The sequence below is a fragment of the Amborella trichopoda genome, chromosome 3, assembly GCF_054954075.1.
Source record: "Amborella trichopoda isolate Santa Cruz 75 chromosome 3, AtrichopodaSantaCruz75HAP2 v2.0, whole genome shotgun sequence".
Lineage (NCBI taxonomy): Eukaryota > Viridiplantae > Streptophyta > Magnoliopsida > Amborellales > Amborellaceae > Amborella > Amborella trichopoda.
The window spans coordinates 47,353,014-47,375,234 of NC_142338.1; the positions used below are offsets into that span (position 1 = coordinate 47,353,014).

The window sequence follows — 22,221 nt, forward strand, 5'->3', positions numbered from 1 at the left end:
TATTAGGAAAACATTGGAACCGTTGGTTGCACTTGTTTTTAGATGGCCCACCTATGTGCATCCATCTTTAAGACGGATGCTTTATACCTCTGGACCGCGTATTGTAGAAACACGATCCAGCCCGCATGAAACAATTTTCCTTTGGAAAAAAACATATAATAAAGTCATAGGATTTGTGTAAGATCATGGGGATAGTGGGCTTTGAAATTGAGTGGAGAAAATGGATTTATAGTTGCTTATTTAGAGCTATTTCTCTTTGATAAATGGTAAACCAAAAACTTTTTCTAAAGCCACAAGATGCACTAAACGAAGGGACCATGTTTGACCTTTTCTATTTGCTCTCATGACTGAAGAACTTCAGTGTGATGTTGAAAGCAGTTGAGGAGAAATGGTTATTGTGTGGGTCTAACCTGAAAAGAGGTGTGTCATGTAGACAATGGGCAAGTTTTCTATGCTTCTTTTACAACATAAAACTTCTATACTTCTTCTATCCTACTATCCATTCTAAATGGACGACTTAGCGCCAATCACAATTTCACCCTCTATACTATTTTATTTTTTATTTTTTTATACAAAACATTTTGAAACCAAAAATTGAACATCCAATCCTCTCTTGAACTCACATTTATAAAAACATATAAAAATTATTCTCAATGAAATAAAATGACTAAAATACCCTTAAAAATTTCAAAGATATTTTGATCATTTTATTTTATTAAAAATATTTTCTAAATATTTTATTTAAATACGCCCTATGGAGATGATAGCACGTACCAAATTTCATATTCATATAATTAGTAGAAAAAAATTAAAAATAAAATACTCTGAAACATCGGATCTAGATTAAATGGTTAATGGCTCACTTGATCTAAATTGGATCGTTGGATGAAAGGGGAAGTATACATCTTTTATATTGTAGGGGAAACATACGTATTAACATTACTTGTGAAAGTGAGGTGTTCATACTCAAATTTTTTTATCTTATTGTACACACATGTTCCTTAATTTTCGTTTTCTCAAATTTTACATGAATTCACGGCTACAAAACATACAAGGACTTCTTCTTACGATTAAGTTGAAGCAAAATAAACACTGATGTTTTGCAGTTCGACAGCAGAAGGCCCATTTTCTTATGATTAAGTAGAAGGAAAATAAACACTGATATTTTGCAGTTTGACAGCAGAAGGCCCACCACATATTTTGCAGCTTGATAGCAAAAGGCCCAACCCAACTGATATGCGGTCCTTCATTTAGAGAAATACCTTATCTCCAAGAATCAAATTTAATTGATACAGTTGAAGTTGATATTCTTTAGTTTAGTGAGAAAAACAACCTTATACTAATCTCCCATATTGAGTAGGCTGAGTATCAGAGACAATGGAATTAACCATACGCCATGCTATTTTATTTTATTTTTTTTAAGGTCGGCTATGTTGAAGAGGTTACAACACCAGAATTTGGGGTCTTAAAAAAACTCCTAGATTGAGTTTTATCGAAGGGGATGTGACGGTAAAAAGCTCGGGTAGCCAACACAAGAGCGCAGGTGTGCGCCTTGAGAGCGACCACTTTATGCATAAAAACCAAAGGTTAGGACCATTTCCATCTCACCCCCAGGACCCTGCATAAGCAGCACCAGCACCAAGTTACGGCCCTTTATTGAGTAGTACCCAAGGGAGTAAATGGGCAGCATATGCTCCTGCAGGAGCGTCGAATCTTTTGACATTGCTCATGGTCATTAATCTTTCGACATTGGCCCATTGTTCCTTGAAGAAAATGAGGAACATGCAGCATAGGCATGCTTCTCAGTATCCCACCATCATCATCTAAGAATATGTGACCACGACCATTATCAAGAGCAATACAACAATCAGTCACCATCCACCATACCACCATGATTCACCATCATCAACATGATCATCTATACCACCATGATTCACCATCATCAACATGATCACCTATTTTCAAGGTATAGCAACCACCGCCATTAGTCTCCAAAGAAAACAGAGCATCATTTGACGAGCATTATGCCATTATATATAAATCACCATTGCCACCATGAGCACCATCGTCATCATCGTCATCACCATCACCATCATAAGCATCATATATAATGTACCATATTAGCCATCAGCATCACCATGTATCATTCAGCATATAGCCAGACTTGGCAGCACTATTGCGCTATTCTTCATCCATAAAACCATTGAAGCCAAGAAAAACATGAAAATACTGTGACAGAACCCTAAACCACCTCAAGCTCTTGCGACCACAAATCTCATCTGTGATCCACAAATAACAATCAGCCTGCAAAATTTTTAGACCCAACCTTCAGATTCTTCAGAAACGAGATCCCTTCATCCTTCATAGAATGCAAAATAATTGTAGCCTCACTCTCCTTTCCAACAGACTGGTATAAGTGAACAGCAGCACTGAGAATGAATTCATCAGGTCTAATACACTCACTGATCTCCTCAAAGAAAGATATTCCTCTCTCTACATGTCCGTGCTCCAAATAGACCCTAAGCATAGTCCTCTGGCATATAATATCAGGCCATACACCACGTCTCTTTATTTCCCCATAGATTCTTTCAGCCTCACTAACAAGCCCAGCTTTTCCGAGACCAAAAACCAATTGATTGAAGTGAGAACAAGTAGGGTTCACTTGATCATTTTGCATTGTATGAAGAATCTCCTCAGCTTCTGAGTATTTACCAGAAGATGTATAAGCTTGAATTAGTCCAAGGTAAGTGAAGGAATCTGGAGAATACCCATCTCCCCTCATTGCTTGGACAAGCTCCTCGGCTTCAAAATGAAGTCCTGCTGCACCATACACACTGATCATAGTGTTGTAGCTTATCTGCATAAGAAGGAAAAATAGAATAGATGAGGTGGTTTGACGAAAACTTAAGTGGTTTAACTAACGGGTGCGGTTTGCATAGAGCCGAGGCTCTAAACAATCAAAGTAAAACCCACCTTCAAATAATGTCGAGAAATGCGGTTTCAATATGGAAATCTTTGTGATAGCCTTGAAATATATTTTCATCTTGAATTATAAAATTTAAAGCTTCAAACATAGTGTAGATCAAACAGATCTATGAAAACTTGAAAACTTTGAAAATTGATGGTCTAAAAATACATTACAAAATGCACTATTTCCAAACCTTGAAATCTATTTTTTTCTCATATCCATGCATCTTGATGTTGAGATGATCAATTTAAAGGTATTTGGGCATCAAAACAACCTCTTCTAGTGAAATTTTTGAGGTGGGCTCTAATTTGATTGTTTAGAGCCTCAGCTCTGTATAAACTTAAAATAGAAAAAGGAGAAGAGGAACACGTCTCTCTCTCTCTCTCTCTCTCTCTCTCTCACACACACACACACACACACACACACACACACACACACACACAAACACACACACACAAAAACATAGACACACACAAAAACACAGACACACACACACACAAACACAGACACACACACTTTTGTAACATGAAAAATACCTTTCCCGGTTGTATCCCTGCTTTTTTCAACTTAGCAAATAACAAGGATGCCGCTTCTGTATCACCTGAGAAAAACAGTGTACTTAGTGTAAGCTTAAATAATGATGACGAGATTTAAAATTTATGCACCTTACCCACTATAGAAGTCATGTTAGTAGTTGGAGAGCAAAACTGCATATGCAATGCAAAAGTTGCAGCTACTGTTCGCAGAAAAATATATGCCAAGCCCTTGATCATGTTAAAGGACAAACCCCTAAGCTACTATGCATATGCATGTGCACCTTTGATTAAATAAAATAAAAGCAGACAAATGCAAAAATGAGATATTTCATGAGCAAATCGCATATTTACCGGCTTTCCCATGGTAGCTTATCATATTAGTGTAAACTTTCTCATCTAAAGTTAACCCCGATGTCTGGGCCATGTCAAACATCTTAATAGCTTTCTCCAACATTCCAGCCTTGCCATAGACACTACACAAAAAGTACAAATTGAAATGGTACCAATAAGTTCTCAAGGAGGGAAACTATGAAGATACTTGGCTGCCAAAGATTTCATTGCAATTCTTATCACTTTCACAAACTACTTTTCAAACGAATAAAAATAAGAAAAACGTGGGCCCCCCTTTCTTTCGGTGTCCGCATGCATGTGCATGCACAGTAAGGCCACAGGTGGTTTCTCCCACTACAGATGCAGAAGGGGGGCTGGCAACTTTCTCCATCTCACTTGGGATCATGCCAAAATTAAAAGAACCTCTGCGACTCTTCTGAGAGAGAGAGAGAGGGGGTTTAGTTTATGGGGTTCTTTTATTTTATGACTAAGTTATGGGAAGCAATTTCATGAACTGGTAACATTTGCATCTTTCTGCTGAGAAGACAAGCATTTGGATGGTCCACAATGAGAGAGAGCCCCAACAGATATCCATACCCTGTCCTTTTTGACATAAGGTACAGAAGTCGTAAATTTACATTTGACGAATCGAGTATAGGCTAGCTAGAACCCACATTTACCTGATCATAGTGCTATATGTCTGTATTGATGGAGCAATACCTTCAGACAACATGCGATCATATATATCAGCTGCAGACCGCAGCTTTCCTGTAGACATAACATAAATTTTCACTGAAAATATAAACCACTTATTTTTTATTGGAAATAACACCCATCTAATTTTTCCCATTATTTTATGTTTAAGTAAATAATTTTGTCGATTTTTTTTTTTTTTTCTGTAGAAATAAACTCCCATGCCATGATCAAATTATATAAAAAACTTTCTTTAGCGACTCGGAGTAAACAGAGAAGGTAAGCTTGGTCATCTACCTGCTTCTAGCATGGACTTGATAAAAGTATTGTATGCTATAGTGTCAAGCTCCACACCTTCTCGGAAACTATTATAAATTATATCTTCAGCCTCTTGGTACTTGCCTACAACCAATCATGGCATCAAAAAGTCAATTGCAAAAAACCACTGAAAATAGTATATACTAAACAATTAAATGTGTGCTTATATGTGTATAGGTAGGTGAGCCATAGGCAGGAAGTTAGATATAACATCCAAACAAATGCATTTATGTGGGTAGATGTATGGAAATACATAGATATCGATATGCATATGCGCTTGTGGGTCTTCATGCATAGACGGTTAGAACTATAAAACATCACAATCCAATAATTTCCTCAAGGAGACGTACATACGATTACATTGATAGATCATCTGGATGGTATAAAGAGAGACTTGCCAGTGCTTCATTTGGTAGTAGATAAACAAGTATATGGGATAACTAAATGGTTATATCATAATGCTATCAAAGCTTCAGCTATCCTTGGGAAGATTCAAGGGATTCAACAAGATGCTAAAGGAGATGGATAGGTTAATGCAAAGGAAGTTGAGATCTGGAGCATCATGAGATGGAGGAACTTCAGTGATTCAAATTCACAGTATGATAGGGATTTGTCTCCTTTCCACAGGCGCTATGTTTTCTTGGATTCATTTGCCTCCACATATTACAACAAGATTATGAGAAAGCACACTATTTCTTGGATTCATATGCTTTCACATATTAAAATAAGATTATGAAAGAGCACGCTATCCAATGGACTATTTGGGACCATAGTCCATTGGACTTCTCACTCCAGGTGAAATGATGAATGATGATGAGAGAGTGAGACCACCAGAACAGCACAGTACCCCAACAGGAGATTTAAATCCCTCTCCATCTCCATTCATCATTTCACTGGATGGTAAGACCATTGTGGCCCATGAATTTCCATAATCTATTAGATAAATATACATTCTCATAGAATTACGAAGTATCCATTTCCAAATCAACTGCAAATTTGTTTTAGAATTTATGCCGATCTAGTAGACGACCCAAAAGCTTCCTTGGAGACTCATAGCACAGAATGAATGTATGATTATCAGTTGTCTTATGATTCTTCATACCTACCATGATTGGTAAAAGCATTGACCATTACACTAGAAGTGACTGCATCCTTAGCATATCCTTTCTCAGCCATTACTTCATAAAGACTGCATGCCTCCTCCAATTTACCGCACTTGGCATAGGCATCAATCATTGAGCTATAAACAGGTCTTGCTAGTGTAGGACATGAGTTTGACACTGCTTCATAAATATATTTAGCCTCTCTAAGCTGCCGTCTCCGACCATAGCAACTGATCAGAGAAGCAATTGCCACATCCTCGGGCATGCAACCAAGCTCAAGCATTTCATCAAAGAGAGATACAGCTTTGCTAATTGCACCTGCAACCAAATAAAGGTCTTTCTTAGTCCACCATAAGAAAAAATAGCAATGACAACTCTTCTCTATAGACGTTTCATGATTAAATCTAAATTTCCCTATAGTTCAAATGCAAGAAACTCAAAGCACAATTAGCTTGCCTTCTCTAATGAATTTGCTGATAAATCGGCTCGCCAGAGACAAGCCACCTGTAATCTCAAGTAGAAGCATCAGCATTCTTTTGGCTTCTTGCCCATGGCCATTTTCATCGTAGAGTGAAAACATCAGACTGAGAGCAACACTGTCGGGATTATCTAAGGACTTAAAGAGTCTCTCCGCTTCCTGGAGTCTTCCACATTCACCATACATAGCCATCAAAGATGTCTTAATGAACTGATCCATGACAAGCCCAATATTTTCCATTGCATTTACTAATTCTTCAGCTTCATTTATCATTCCTTCCTTGCAATAGACCTTAATAACAGCCCTATAAAGGTCGATATCAAACTCTATTTTATCATTTCTTAGTTGAATAGTAAGTACTTTGGCCTTTTCTAGAAGACCCACTTTTACATATAAATTTAACATACAAGTATAAACAGCTGCATCAAGCAAACCAGATTCAGTTAGAGAGAGAAATGTAGCTTCAGCGGACCCCACATCTTCCTTACCAGCATGACATTGAAGCAATGCACTATATGCATAACTGGAAAACTCAATTTTTGTAAAGCGCATATGCTCTAAGAGGCTCAAAGCCTTGCCATAATTTCGGTTCCTAATATGAACTTGGGCCATTGCCACATAAGTTTTCTCATCATTAAGGAGGCCCAACTTCCCAATCTCACTAAAAGTCTTCTGAGCATCCTCATAAAGGCCAAGCTTACCATAGATTTTAACAAGTATGCCATAAATAACTTCATCGGCAGCTATCCTTTTCCTACCCATATCTAGAAAGAGAGAAAGGGCTTTTGAGTAATCACCATTTTTATAGTGAAGGTTCAATATTGAAGCACAAGTGTAATTACTAGGAACAATCCCTCGACACTGCATGTCTTTGTAAAGTTCCATCACATCGTTTACCCGACCATTTTTTGCAGACAAGTTGATAAGAAGGCTGTATGTTAGTTCCTCTGGTACAAATCCAGACTTTTTCATTTTATTAAATAAGTCCAGTGATTCATCCATTAGGCCTTCTCTTATATATGAGCTAATAGCTACTGTGTAAGTGAAGTGATTAGGCTTCACATCAATATCCAACATTTGCTCCCATAATTGGATCACTGTGTCATGCATGCTTTGCTTCTGCAAAGATGAAATCATGAAGTTGAACACTGCAACAGAAGGTATGATGCCTCTCTCCCTTACAGCTGTATAAAATGAAAGCATGTCTTTGCAGTGGCCCCATCTAGCATATACACAGAGCATGGTACCACAAGCAACTTGATCAGGCTCACACCCTGCATCAAGCATCTCTACAAAGGTCTTCTCGGCAAGACTGATCTTCCCCACTTGGCCATAGATGCGCACAAGAATTGTGTAGACAATTACACTTGGCCTATAAGATAGCTGCACAAAATGTATCAGGCTTTTCCTGATGAGCAACGTATTTTCTTTTTTTAAAGGAAACACAGGAAGATTTATGGCATAATAAGAAAGGAAGAACTGTAGTGAAGTTTAGAAAGAAAGGGGGGTTTTAAGGAAACTGGCCGTTGGAGTTTACCGAACTTTCCAGGAACGCTATGAGAATCATTCAACCATATTCGGGATTGTAGACTCCACAAGGACAAAGGTTTAGGCTCTTGTTGGTGCCCTCAAAAGTCTACATCTTTTACTTCTCTCATTGTGGCATTTGTGATCGTCAAGGGGGGCCCGAGACACAAAAGGATAGCTTCGTGGAGTGACCCATGCTGGTTGGACCGGCAGTTGTGTTTCTTTTGTACAGTGAATATCAAAGCTATGGGTATGGGTAAAGTTTCTCTGTGCATAGATATCAAACTTTTGGCATGTCATGCAAATTATGAGGGGATCCAATGAGCTACTGCCACAGTCCTTATTCATGGTTGGGTCGACAGAGGAAAGTCACTAAACATGCATAGAAAATTATATGGGAATAGCAATTACGTATTTGTGCAAGCATTCAAACATAAATTGCACATAGACATGCATACATATGCGTATTTCTCTTATTTGCACTCATCACTCTAGCCAAACCTCAAAAGATTTTCTATTTGTTATGCCGTTTGTTAGGTAAAAATATGTGGATTTTCAGATTTTAACAAAGATTTAGAAAAGCCACACAAAACAGAGATTATCAAGGAATACAAATACATGTGATGAAGCCCAGAATCCATCTTATTAGCCAAAATTGTATATCGCACTAAAGATTATTTGTCCTATGCAGTTCTCAAATATAAATTGGGAAATTTGGAATTATATTGTCCTCTTACCAATTTAAGTTTTACCAACAAAACGGCACCACAATGAAGCATCTCTAACTAACAGAATTCATCCAACTATAAACCAGGAATTAATAAGAAAAAGGAAAAAGTTTATATAAGGTTGCAACCTTAAAATGTAGAACTAAAGTTGCACTTCAAAAATCCATCGGAAAATGTTGTTTAATGTTGAAAACCCTCGAATTCATTATCGCGACATCGAGATGTATGAATATGAAAAAGAAAAATATTTCGAGTCCCAAAAATAGTGGACTTGCAACACATTATCTAAGCCGTTCATTTTCAAGATTTTCATATGTTTATAGATCTACTTGTTTTGAACTATTTTTGGAGTTCAAAATTTTATAATTAGAGTAGAAATAGATTTTCAAAGAATTCTTAGAATTTTTTACACCAAAATTACATCTTATGATAAAATTTGGAGGTGCGCTTAATTGGATTGTTTAATAATGCAACCTTATGCAAACCATACTCTAAGAAAAAATGTATATTCTGAACTTATAAGGGAAGCACATGAAATAAGTTCCAGGAAAAAATTGTTAAATGTGGTTTCTTAAAATACCTGTAAAATGTATTTAAATCCCATAAAAACACCAACCCCAAAAAAATAAAATAAATGAAAACCCACAAACTAGTGAATGCGTTTCTGCGGCTTCAACCTTGAAACCCAAGAAACAAATTGTGAAGCACCCACAAATAAATATGAGTTTTGAAGTTATCAATATAACATGTTTAAACATTCAAAGAAACGCCAACCCAACAAACAAAATTCCACAAAAAACATCTAAAAATAATAAAAACCGATGAGCAAGCAAACAAATACCTGCAACTTCATCCATGAAAAGAAGTCCCTAGCTTGCCTCCACCCCTTCTGCTCCTTCAAAACAATGCACATCTCCCTAAAATTCAATCTCATAACAAACCCCCTCATCACCTCCCTCATATCATAAGACCCCTCTGCTCTCTCCGAAAGCTTTCTCACAGTTTTAATGGCGGCCACCACATGCTTCCCATACAAATGTCCATCTCTATCATCCTTCAGAAACTGTTCCATTTGTTCTGGTGTTCTCTTAATCCATTTGGGTGTTTGAGCTTGAGGACCCTGGTTTCTTCTCAAAAGGCTCAGATACTTTGCTTTCTCTTTGATTATTCTCCTTGCGTTGTTATCTGATAGTGGTTTCTTTTTCTGGGAATTGTAGTGTCTCTGATTTCCATCACTTAGAGTGAAGCAACAGGTTATTGTGATCTTGGGGAATTTGGGAGAGGGTTTTTGCAGGGGCTTATGTGTGGGGAGAGGAGAGAAGAAGGGGTTTTTGAGTGTGTCCATCACCACCCATTACCACTTGCAGAGGGAGTGAGTGGTCTGGGACCAGTTGTTCGTGTAGTCATATAAAATCACCAAAACTAGTGTTCAAGGTAAGTCAGTAGTAGCCCCGAGAGCGTTGGGACCTTCCACCAGCTAGTTTGTTTTTTTTTTCCTTTTTTTTTTTTTTTTTAACTATTTTGAATTATTTGAGGTCGATTATATAAATCTTAGTTACACAGAGTCATCCATCTATCAGTGAAGCTATAAGCCTCTCTATTTTTTCTAGCTGCTTTCGATTATATCATTTCATTTTAAACTTATTTTTTAACTTTTTAAAGTTTTTTGTTTGGACCACCTTGCACCTTCTAACAAATATCCTATAAACATGAACACTCCAAATCTTACAAAACAAATTCAAGCATGACCAAGGTCTTGATTATTAACAATATATGAAAAATGTATGATTGTCTGTCTTTGAGAATTACAAGTGTAGTCTTGTTATCAACAATGAAGTGCTGTAGTAAATTGAAGTTGTTAGGACTTCTAGCCATGAAACATACCTATGGTTGGAAAGGAGTTATGTAACTTTAATGGGTAGTTTGGGTCCTTGGATACAAAAGTTCTGGATATACCTCCTGGTCATGTGAATTCTAGTATATGTAAAATTATGGTTAGCTTATGAGAAAGCCTAAAACTAGCTTTCTAAAAAGAGTTAATAAGGCCTCCTAAAAATTAAAGAGCACACGAGCAATTCATTCAGTCAAATAAGGAGAGAAATGGTGAGGCTGACGTTCTGCCTATGGATGAGGTTTTTGAACTTTTCACTCGTCATCATTACAATCAAAGCTTTTTCTAATTAATTGGAGTCGGTTAGATTTTTTAAATTTTTTAATTATTTAACAAAATAATTACTTTAAATTTTTTTTTGAATCTTTTGTATTTAAGCTCAACTTTTTAATCAAATTGGTCTTGTGGAATTATAGTTATTGATCAATTATGCCGGCATGTGTCCATCATTGTTGGCTTTTCATCTCAATTGATTTGATCATTATCAAATTGAAATTTCAAACAGCGCTTTTTTTAAAATTTTTATTTATAAATACATTTGACATGAAAATTTTGGGGTTTCATTAATATATTTTTATATTTTTTATAATATTATAAATATCTATTACATAAATAAAAATGTTATATATCATATAATAAAAGGTGCGGTTTGTATAGAACCGAGGTTCTAAACAATCAAAGTAAAGCTCACCTCCAAATAGTGTCGAGAAATGCAATTTCAATACTAAAAATCTTTGTGATAGCTTTAAAATATATTTTCATTTCTAATTATAAAATTTAAAGCTTCAAAAATAGTGTAGATCGAGCAAATCTATGAAAACTTGAAAATCATAAAAAATTAATAGTAAAAAAATGTATTACAAGATGCACTATTTCCAAAACTTGAAGTCCATTTTTTTTTTCTCATTTCCATGCATCTTGTTGTCGAGATGATCGATTTGATGATATTTGGGCATCAAAACAATTTCTTATAATAAATTTTTTGAGGTGGGCTCTAATTTGACTGTTTAGAGCCTCGACTTTATATAAACTTCTTCTTATAATAAAATATATGTTATATAAATATATTATATTAAAAAAATATATTATATAATACAAATATATATTAAATGTATTATAAATAAAGGAAAGCATATAATGAGACAATTTATCTTTGATACAAGGTGGTCACAATTGATCTTGATCATTGGATGTGAAATTGGGTGTCTACATTTATTTCATTGATCTGACTTATAGTTCAAAAGTAATTTTTTCGAATTTTGTGACGCATCCATATTATCAGATTTAACATCAGATGGTTGTAAGTAATTGTGACGTCCATGTACCAAAGGTAAATGGTCTCATTATATATAATGAGACCATTTATCTTTTATAAAAGGTGGTCACAATTATGTACAACCACCTGATGTAAGATCTGATAGCTTAGGTGTATCACAAAGTTCGAAAAAAATTTTGAAGTTTGATATTGATCAATAGAATAAATGCAACCATCTAATTTCACAAAATTAATTGTGACCACTTTGTACGATAAATGGTCTCGTAATTCGAAACAATTTTCATGATCCTTACGAACAAAACAAAGTTCACTTCTCTCTGCGGTTTTTTCTCTTCTCTTAGGGGTATTAAAATAGTTTATGTAAGTGTGGAAAACCTTCTCTCTTTCGCTTCCTCGCTTATCTTCACCTGGAACACACACGGATGACGGCAGAAGGAAGCCATTAGAGAGACCATCAAAAGGAAAAAAAAAACCTAAACCCTAAAGAACCACGAATTTTTTGAAACCCCAACTCCAAACTCCCCGTATGCCATTATACTTCGATTTCTATCTCAATTTATCCTTTTTTATCTGCATTTGCTCTATTTTTTATTGAGTTCTGCGTATTTTATCTCAATAAGATTTTTCTGTCTTTTCTCTGGTGCGTTCCCTTTTATTCTACTGATTTTGTGTTTACATTAGTTTTTTTTTTCAGAAATCTCTCATCAATGAGTGTTCAATCTCTTCATAGTGTGTCTTTACCATTGAAGCCGCAAGGGAGGACCCATAAAAGTCCCTTTTTGGGGCAAAAACTGCGGTTTTTTCGGTTTAGTTCAAGTTCTCACAGTTTACGATCAGGTTCGAAATGGCTGTCTCGTGGTGTCTTGGCAAATTACAGTGGCAGTCCAAGTCGTAGAACCAGAGAGAGCAAGGTCTACCGGTCATCTCAGGGTGTTAGTCGTAATTCGCAACCATCTTCTAATATTGATCAGTATGTCTCTCTCTTTGGGGGAGCAGGGCTAATTCTGGCTGTTACTTTCGGTATGTTATTTAACAATTTTTCTATTCTTATACATTTCTTTGTTCAATTGTATATAAAAACACCATGGAATTTATTTCTATTACAGTGGTTGTTACTTTTTGGTATGTTATTTCTATTTTTATATATTTGCTTTCGATATTCTGGATTGAATTTGGGTGCTTTCATTTTTAAATTTAGTTATTTATTATTGTATATTTCTGAAGGTAAAGGTTTCTGCAATTACGGTTGGACATAAGTAAACAAATTTCCAATTGCTTGGTAGTGGTGATCTTGGAATTAGCTAATAACACGGAAAAAATATATTATCTAATTTTGTTTATCAAACTGTTATTCAGAGGTTGGGGACCGTAGAATAGTGCAGTTTAAGGTCATGTCATTGCGGTTTTTCGTCATGCTACAGGGACATGTGCTATAGTTTAGGGTCATATAACTTGAACCAATGTCATGCATTTTTAGGGTCTTGCGGCTTGGACTGATGCTATGCAGTTTGAGGTCTTGCGGCTTGGACCAACGCTAAACAGTGTATGGTCAGACAACATATAAGGCTTTTAACGGGATGCGGATTAGGGATTAAACCATCTCCGAATATTGTGAAACTTCAGAATGAGGGATATAATGCCTCAAATATAAATCTTGAATGCCTCGGCTCAATTCCTAAACATCAAGTTTGGGGTGTCGATTAAGGCGTACCATGACTGCCAATAGATACGGATGCTGGGGTTAAGCCAACTCCGAATGATGCCCAATTCATATATAATTCTTGGACTTAGAGGGATATGAGGCCTCATGAAATATATTTGTAAGGATATACCTCATCGTGATATCATATGGTGAGGTTTTCTTTGTGCTTCATCTGTCAAGCACTTTTATCCTTGGCTGCCGACGGATTCAAAGAGACATATTGCATCTCATCAAAACTCCTCCAGTATCGTGTGAAGAGGCATATATGGGCCATGGGAGTATACGTATCATAGAGTTTTGTCACAAATCAAAACGACTTCATGGTCTCTTGTCATCGGTCGTAAGTCACGATGTGCAAATCGTATGGTACATAAGTGTGCAACGCTTGTCATAAGTGCGCGCAACATCACTATACTTTGCGCATGAATAGTGTGCATTGAGTGGCTTGTGTTGTGCACGGTGCGCAAGTACATAAGACTAAGACTGAGTAACAGGTGCACTTATGTAGTACTTCGTCTGCGTGTGTTTTGGGGAATGTAGTGCAATCGTAAGGTACATAAGTGTACAACGCTCATCATAAGTGCGGGCAACATCGCTACACTTTACGCATGAATAGTGCGCATTTAGTGGCTGCTTGTGTTATGCACGGTGTGCAAGTATACAAGCCTGGATACTAGGTGCACTTATGTAGGACTTTGTGCGCATGTGTTTTGAAGAATGTAGTGCAAATCGTATGGTTCAGAGTGTGCAACGCTTGTCATAAGTGCGGGGAACATTGCTATACTTTGCACAAGGATAGTGCACATTGAATGGTATCCGCAAATATAGAAGATGGGGATGGACCAAGTGACCACTTAGATTGAATTCCTTGTCACATACAAAAGTTTGGAGGAGAATATTATGTACCAATATTCTAACCATTTCCACATTTTAAGTTAATTTGTATGTCTGATCTCCATATCTCTTGCTTATTTTTTTGGGTTAGATAAATATGCTAGCCATTCGTTTCTTTTATATAATGGACCATATCAATCGATGCTGCCAATAACTTGGATTTCTTTCATTTTTAATGATTTTTAATCAAGGGTTTACGTTCAATTTATTTTGTATCTTCCTTCTAATTTCTATTTAATGCATCTCCCTTTTGACAATTACTGATTATAAGAGGGGTTTAGTATTCTAATTTGCTTTTTTCAGCTGACAGTTGTTTGGAAGGTGGCTGAAAAACTACTTGTGTCTTCCAAATCTGGAAAGCCTTCAAATATTGAAAATAAAGCATCTTCATCAGGATTGAGATGGTCTTTTGGCCCTGGTTCAAATTTGTCACCCGGTGTTAGCTCCAGGGTTGAAAGGCAATCAAGAGCAAAGCTCAATGAATTTGCCAAAGAGCTGAGGATGTTTAGTAGTGTTGACATGTCAGGTATCATGTTATCTCCATGTTCATGCAATTTAAGAAATGAATGATTATGTTGGTCCTTTTCTACTTATTCTCGTGTGCTTCATACAGAACTGGTTGGCTGGATTTTGGCTTGATATAAGTGATTCTCCAATATCTTTCATAAACAAAACTGGCTGGCTGATAAATTACTTTTTATAAGGTTTAGACCTAGAAAATCTGGTAATCAAGGTCACACTTGTATGTATTAGGCATCACAGGCTTAAGAGCATTTTGTAGACATGCCTGACTCCATGTCTTTGCTTGAGAGATCAAACCTATCAGCCTTTTGATTCCTGATTCTGGAAGAAATGTGCTAATTGATTTCAGTTTTTCATAGGTCGCAACTTTGGGGATGAGGGACTCTTCTTTCTTGCTGAAAGCTTAGGCTTTAATCAGGCCAGTGGAGCTTACTTTACTAATTCATCTGCAATACAGTATGAGTTCCAAGTTTTAATATTCCCTTTCTTTGAAAAATAAGGATCATAACCTCTATATGGAAATAAGAATCCCATTGTATCAACGTACTTTGGAAATTGTGGATGGTATATGAATATATGTTATTTATAATTTCCAGAATGCTGAAGAGGTGGACTTTTCTGCAAATGGAATAACTGCAGATGGATTAAAAGCCTTTGATGGCGTTCTTCAAAACAATGTTGTACTGAAGACACTCAATCTTTCAGGAAATGATATTGGTGACGAAGGAGCTAAGGTTTTTAATTAATTTCTTAATATTCTCTGTGGATTTAATAGGATTTGATATCTTACTATGGAATTTCTTGAACAATGGATTTTGCAAACTTGCTGTTCATGTGTGCAGTTTGCAGTTTTAAACGAATTTTTACTGCTGGGAAGATGCATGTTCTGGTATCTTTCAGATATTTCAGACCATGCTTGACTTAAAACCACTTGCACGCTCTAACTTACAAAAATAGACACGGAAAAAAAGGTCAATAATAAGGATTCGAACTCTGGATTTAGGTAGTTGGGAAACATCCAGAATAACCTTGTAGCTAACTGTTTTTACTTCTTGATGATCAAAAATTGAAGAAACAAACTGTGATTACTGTGAAGCTTCAGGAATCTGCTCCTCCTCTACATACTTGTAGTCACAACTCATAACCATTAAATGTATTATGTGGCCCCAAGTGGTTTGATGCGCCACTGCCAAGGAAGTTCCCCGCCGGACAATAGGCGTTATACACTTTGTGACATATGTGCATATGTATTTGCACTAAAACCATTGCACCTATCGTACATCTGGGTAATAACTTCTTTTTTTTTAAACAACGAAAATTGCAAGATATCTATTTATGCTTTAGAACTATAGCTGATAAGCAGGTATCTAGAACTATACCTGATAAATATGTGCCTAGGTCTAGAAGCAAGGCTTTGGGCTTATATAGATTACATATGATTTCTTAGATGGAAAGGAACTTTCCAGACTTAGGCATTCCAGCTATACTCTGATATTTCAATTCTTAGGACACACATCCATGAAAAAAAGACCTCGTGCTTGTGCTAAGATTTGTAGCAGGGAAGTTAATTACCTTTGAGGAATGGAAATGTATTAATTCTCAAAGCTCATGAGCTATACAATATGCTTCGGGTATTACCATTATGGCTTCTTTTATTCCTAGGTCTTTTTTTATTTCCCTAATTCTGCTGGAGACCTCTTTCCATATGTTTCTCTGATATCTTTATACAAAACTGAAGGACAATGTACCTGTTGGCAGAATGGCAACCAAATAATATACATATTTACGTTTTTTATTTAGTAATATTTCTCTTTATGATCAAATGGTGAGCCTTATATCTTCAAGGATTTCGTGTACAGTTTTACTCACTCGTAACTCATGCCATTTGGTGATCTTACCATGATTTACATGCTACTTTCTAATAAGCATATATATGCTTCTCTTGAATCAATATATGGAGGTGATATTTCTGGTGAGTGATATTTAATTTGTACATCTCTGCGGTGCTGTATAAAGGAACTTTAATGCTTTAAAATGTTGACAGTGTCTCTCTGGGATTATGATGGAAAACAGCGGTATTCAGAAGCTGCAGCTGAATAGTGCTGATCTGGGAGATGAGGTACTCTGTTTATGTTTTGAAAGCAACCACTTCACTGAATTATATATGAATGTAGAAATGGTCTCACCGAAGGTTATCAGGGACAATAATGAGTCCTGCCTGATAGGTTAAAAGGAAGTAAAACATTCAATTTATCCATCAGGTCTGCTGCCATGTCTGCCTCCATGTGCATGTTTTTTGTTTTTTTTCTAGAAGCAGAACTTTGTAACTACATATTCAAGTCTTCAACAAGTCGCCTTTGTTTGGAATTTTTGATGTTTCCTTCTGCTAACTGGAAGTTTCTCTGCGCAGGGAGCAAAGGCCATCGCAGAGATGCTTAAGAAAAATTCAAGCTTACGTGTGTTAGAGCTCAACAACAACAAGATTGACTATTCTGTATGTTGTTCTTTGTTAAGCCAAGCTAGAGTTAGAAGGAGAATCTCTTGATGAGAAATTATAAAAGAAAATAGTTAGGATGAAATATGGCTTACTGAGATTTGTGGGGGTGGAGCAGGGATTTTCGAGTCTGGCGGGAGCTCTGCTTGAGAATAAAGCCATTCGTTCAATACATCTAAAGTGAGCTATATATATGCTTCTCTCTTCTATTTATTCAATTCCTGGTTTTCTTGATGTACTTTCACATTGATGTTAGAGATATTCTTCTTTCTTTGGGGAGCTATATATGATTTCTTTGGAGACATTTCTGATGATTTCTGCGTTTCTATTATAGTGGCAATTATGGCGGTGCTCTTGGAGCTGCTGCTCTAGCAAAGGGGATTGAAGGCAACAAGTCTTTGAGGGTATACATTCTTTTACTATTTATTTTATCATTCTTGTTATTGCTGTTAGGATATGGTTTTGTGCACCGTATGAGACTCGGCAATAGAGAAACTATAGAATTTGATGTCTCCTTGAATCTCTCATATGTTTCCTAAAACAGAACTAATTGTCCTTATCTTTTAAGCACTAGGGCATCGGGACTGAGTTGGGTCCACTTGTGAGCTTTGACCTGTTTGGAGCCCACGTTGGTGGATGGATTTACTTGTTCAATTTTAACAATACATGTGTGTCTGTCGTGCTTGTTTTACATTCTATCATCCTATGTTATGTGGAAGTAATCCTGTATTTTCTCTAGGAGCTCCATTTACATGGGAATACTATTGGTGACGAGGGTGCCCGGGCTTTGATGTCAGGCCTATTGCTTCATAAAGGTTAGCTTTTTCTTACTGCAGTTCATCCAGGTAGTGAAAAGTTTTTCCATTCTCATGTTCAAAGTTGCATGGTCCTTAGATGGTTAAGGGGTTTATGATACTTGGTTATTGCTTTGTAGGGAAAGTAACAACTGTGGATATTGGCAACAATTCCATTGGTGCAAAAGGTGCCTTCCATGTGGCTGAGTTTATTAAGAAAACCAGAAGCCTAATCTGGTTGAATCTTTACATGAATGATATTGGTGATGAGGTAATTTTCTGTGGCCTATCTAACTTCAATTGATTTTTTAAGTTGAAGAAAAACCTAGATCCAAATCAAGATTCTGACATTTACAAACTAACATTGGAATTACCTACAAGGAACAGGCATCAAAGGATAAGGATACAGAAATAATGTCAGGACACTACAAAGGGAATATAGGAGTTCTTGGGACTCTTGGATGTAAATTTGGTCGCCATGCTTATGCTGGGCATGTGCTTCTATATTAAGAGTGGCTTAAAGTCTATAGAATTGTGTGTGTGCGCTCGCGCATGCATATGTGGTCTGCTCATTTGGTTTTATATTTCACAGCTTATCCCAACCCCAGTTTCCACTTGTACAGAAGTCTGAAAACTCCTCTTGCACCGTAATTTCCTTTCCAAGATATGGTTGATTGGCAGCGGATTTGGTTTTATATGTAGCTTCCTAAATGTGAATAACTCCCAATAACAGCATTTTAACGGTAGTGAGATTTTCATGCCTACATTCTCTACTGACTGTACATCTCTCGCAAGCCCTTTTTGTGTTGAAATGTCTCACTTACGCACGTGGAATTTTCCATGATTCCCAAGGTAAACCTAGGTACACTACTGGCTTCGACCATTTCCTCTTTGTTGTACTTCCTGAATGTAACTAAGTAGGGAAGTCTATAATGTCCCTGTTTTGCTATATGTGAAGATTTCAGTATTGAAGAGAACTGGAATAAAGTACATTTGAGCCCATAAGTCATTTTGAAGATGCCTCTTGTTACTATCTTTGACGTTCTCTATGTTTCTCAACCCTGCTTACATTCTAGAAATTTAACCTGAGCTGCTCGAAGGTCAAGGATCCCAAATCCAAGGGCATTCATAATCTAATTAGCTTACTGGGGAATTTGTCTGAAAGAATCTGCTAACACTATTTTGGTTTTAATTTGTTGTTTACTGCTTATGTTATGCATGAATCCAAAAGTACTCTAGATTTTGCTTTAATTTTTGTTTTATTGTGTTTGATTTAATATCTTTTCCCTTTCTTTCTATAGTTTTCTTTTATGTTTATTTTTCCCTTTCCATTTCTCATGCAACAAGCATTTTGGCAACTAGTTCTTGTGTATACCTGGTTTTTTGCTTCATTTCGTTCTCACCTGGCTTGGGTGCCTGATTTATACTGAAAAAGTCTTGACATGCATAATAATTATCAGTTGCATGCAAAAGCGATGGTGGAATTGGGTTATGGGACTGGGCGCCACAAATGAATACTGGAACATAGCCACTTTCTTCAGAAGCTTGTTATTAGTTATCTTTGATGAATTGTTTCCCTCTCCATTTGCCATGCTGCCTACTTCTGATATATCACTGAGATGGTGACTTTTATGTGATGACAAACGGCCACATGTATAAGCTATAATCCTGTTGTTCCTCAAATATGAAGAAGATTTTTTTCTAACTTATAGCTAGTTAGATAAGGTCGATCTTTGCTGCCTAACTTCTTACACATGGAAGGTAACAGGGAGCTGAAAGAATTGCAGATGCTCTGAAGCAAAACCGCACGATCACAACTATAGACTTGGTGAGAAATTGTTCACTGTAATTATCTCTTTGTGCATGCTTGAGGATTATTGAAACGTTTGTCAAAGTCTAACTTTTCTTTTTGTAGGGTGGAAACAACATTCATGAAAAAGGACTTAGTGGTATATCACAAGTTCTAAAAGATAATTCGGTTATTACAACAGTGAGTCTCTATAAACTCCTAATTTTGTTTTGCTCACTGTCATACTGAGCTAGTTTTAGAATGACCTTCACCCATGACAGTTGGAACTGAGCTACAATCCCATCGGACCAGATGGAGCAAAGGAACTATCTGAAGTTCTCAAATTTCATGGAAAAGTTGAAGCCCTCAGGCTTGGGTGGTGTAAGGTATTACTTTCCTTTATCTTTTTGTTCTGGATAATCTGGTATAGTGTATTCCTGTGTTCTTGCTCCCTTGTATCCTTCCCAGTAGGTATTTTTTGTCTTTTGAGTGTCCCTTTTGCAGATAGGGGTAAAAGGGGCCGAGTATATTGCAGAAGCATTGAAATACAATACAACAATATCAACCCTGGATCTGCGAGCAAATGGATTAGGAGATGACGTATGCATCTTTATTTATGGTTATTGTTTGTGTCGACTTTGTGCTTCTGTGCTTCTTAAAATTGGTTCTCCAGAGTAAGGTGCCATTGGTTGGTTTGATTTACAGGGTGCAGTTTGTTTGGCTCGTAGCCTGAAAATCGTCAATGAGGCTTTGACGTCACTTGATCTGGGGTTTAATGAGATAAGGGTATGGCTACATCTTTGGATCAATATCTCCTATGGAAGGTTTTCTTTTTGCTGGTGCGCATGCACATGGTACATAGTTACACATACAAAGAGAGAGAGAGAGAGAGAGAGAAGATGCACCACATGTTTATCCCATCTTGCACATTGGACCCTCAATTCACAGAAACCATAAATGGGTGGGCATCACTGAGCAGATGCAATAATGTATTGATTTCCCCTTAATGAAGTCTCCTAATGGTTGCAGGATAGGGGAGCCTTTGCTCTGGCTCAAGCACTCAAGGCCAACGAAGATCTAGCTGTGACATCCTTGAACCTCTCGAGCAACTTCCTTACAAAATATGGGCAGGTAAGAATCTTCTCCTGATTGTGTTGAATAATTTGTGTTGAATAAGATCTCTCTCTCTCTCAGACAAACAATAATTGACCGAATCCTCTCGCTTCCTCATAGTTAACCAGATATTTTTCACGTAGTTTCCCCTAATCAAAGATTTTGTAACTTAGGTTGCCTTGACAGAAGCAAGAGACCATATATTTGAAATGTATGATGGGAAGGAGGTCGATATTTTCTTTTAGGTGAGATTCTGTGAGTTGTATTTCAAATATTATTTGCCATATGGATTTCATAATTCTTACAAAACTACATTGGCCATTTTGTTAAGGCTATGTAGAGATTATTTTGAGTACAAACCCACTGCAAATGAGTTTGGAGAGCAGGAATATCCGTAAGATTGCTGGAGAGAAGCTCTAAGGCATCTCTCTTTATTTTTGACAGATTGCTAGTTTTGGAGGTTTAATTATACGTGTACATTAGTATTTCAACGATATAAATCTCTCTCTCTTCCCTGCAACCCTTTTCTTCACCAGGATGTCATATCGTTTTTAAACTCGATTGAGACTCAAGACTCATGTGTATGCGTGAGGAAATGGAACCTGACTATGCGAGGAGCTATCTTGAATTGTTTGTCAGACTCATCTTTTCACGTAAAATGCTAAATACAAGAACTCATTGTTCAATAGTGAGACACAGGCCTTCAAGAAAATTCATTCTTTGAATGGGAATAACTAGAACTGTGGCTTCTATAACTGTTTTTTGGATGGTAGTTCAGTGGAAAAAGGGTCTCTTATCTATAGTAGGAATGGAACTCAAAACTCCACGTTGGGGTTTTCTTTAATCACATAGCCTTGAACACATTTTTAATTCATGTAACAATATTTTTCTTCACACCAAATTATCTGAAGTCTTTGTTAATTTTCTCTCTAAACTCCCATCCGTAATATTGTCTTTATTTGAACCCTTCTTAATATCTCTTTGATGTTTAATGCAAACTATGATTTAAAAAGTAATTAATAAGAGCAAAAAGAACAAAAAAAATTAATAGAAAATTTAGAAATA

At 36.6% G+C, this 22,221-nt stretch overlaps 2 protein-coding genes across 5 annotated transcripts; one reads left to right on the forward strand and one right to left on the reverse strand.

Annotated features, from left to right (window-relative positions):
* Window positions 1-1,249: 1,249 nt before the first annotated feature.
* EMB976 (Tetratricopeptide repeat (TPR)-like superfamily protein) lies at window positions 1,250-10,132 on the reverse strand. 4 transcript variants are annotated; one of them, XM_088860992.1, is made up of 8 exons: window positions 9,523-9,987; window positions 6,405-6,730; window positions 5,952-6,266; window positions 4,825-4,929; window positions 4,515-4,602; window positions 3,856-3,977; window positions 3,505-3,569; window positions 1,250-2,857 (listed from the first exon to the last, which is right to left on the reverse strand). In XM_088860992.1, the coding sequence occupies exons 2-8, from the start codon at window positions 6,697-6,699 to the stop codon at window positions 2,300-2,302; spliced, it is 1,548 nt and encodes a 515-aa protein (XP_088717118.1). In that variant the 5' UTR covers window positions 6,700-6,730; window positions 9,523-9,987; the 3' UTR covers window positions 1,250-2,299. The 4 variants fall into 4 exon arrangements, with proteins under 4 accessions (XP_088717118.1, XP_020529045.1, XP_088717119.1 ...); XM_020673386.2 differs by lacking the exon at window positions 9,523-9,987 and having other exon boundaries at window positions 6,405-7,795; XM_088860993.1 differs by lacking the exons at window positions 5,952-6,266; window positions 6,405-6,730 and having other exon boundaries at window positions 9,523-10,101.
* Window positions 10,133-12,555: 2,423 nt separating this feature from the next.
* EMB2004 (RNI-like superfamily protein) lies at window positions 12,556-21,676 on the forward strand. Its single transcript, XM_020673369.2, has 18 exons — window positions 12,556-12,868; window positions 14,755-14,970; window positions 15,326-15,384; window positions 15,563-15,700; window positions 17,011-17,085; window positions 17,377-17,460; window positions 17,579-17,640; window positions 17,795-17,864; window positions 18,200-18,275; window positions 18,395-18,525; window positions 20,023-20,082; window positions 20,170-20,244; window positions 20,325-20,429; window positions 20,548-20,643; window positions 20,749-20,829; window positions 21,073-21,174; window positions 21,330-21,401; window positions 21,488-21,676. The coding sequence occupies exons 1-17, from the start codon at window positions 12,556-12,558 to the stop codon at window positions 21,399-21,401; spliced, it is 1,815 nt and encodes a 604-aa protein (XP_020529028.1). The 3' UTR covers window positions 21,488-21,676.
* Window positions 21,677-22,221: the final 545 nt, after the last annotated feature.

Coding starts and splice junctions, on each gene's coding strand:
- EMB976 (XM_020673386.2), bottom strand. CDS start 7,713: ATGCTTGATGCAGGGTGTGAGCCTGATCAAGTTGCTTGTGGTACCATG. Junction 6,267..6,404: donor CAGCAAATTCATTAGAGAAG/GCAAGCTAATTG, acceptor ATTTGGTTGCAG/GTGCAATTAGCAAAGCTGTA. Junction 4,603..4,824: donor CAAGTCCATGCTAGAAGCAG/GTAGATGACCAA, acceptor TTATGTCTACAG/GAAAGCTGCGGTCTGCAGCT.
- EMB2004 (XM_020673369.2), top strand. CDS start 12,556: ATGAGTGTTCAATCTCTTCATAGTGTGTCTTTACCATTGAAGCCGCAA. Junction 17,641..17,794: donor ATTCGTTCAATACATCTAAA/GTGAGCTATATA, acceptor TTTCTATTATAG/TGGCAATTATGGCGGTGCTC. Junction 21,175..21,329: donor TCCTTACAAAATATGGGCAG/GTAAGAATCTTC, acceptor TTTGTAACTTAG/GTTGCCTTGACAGAAGCAAG.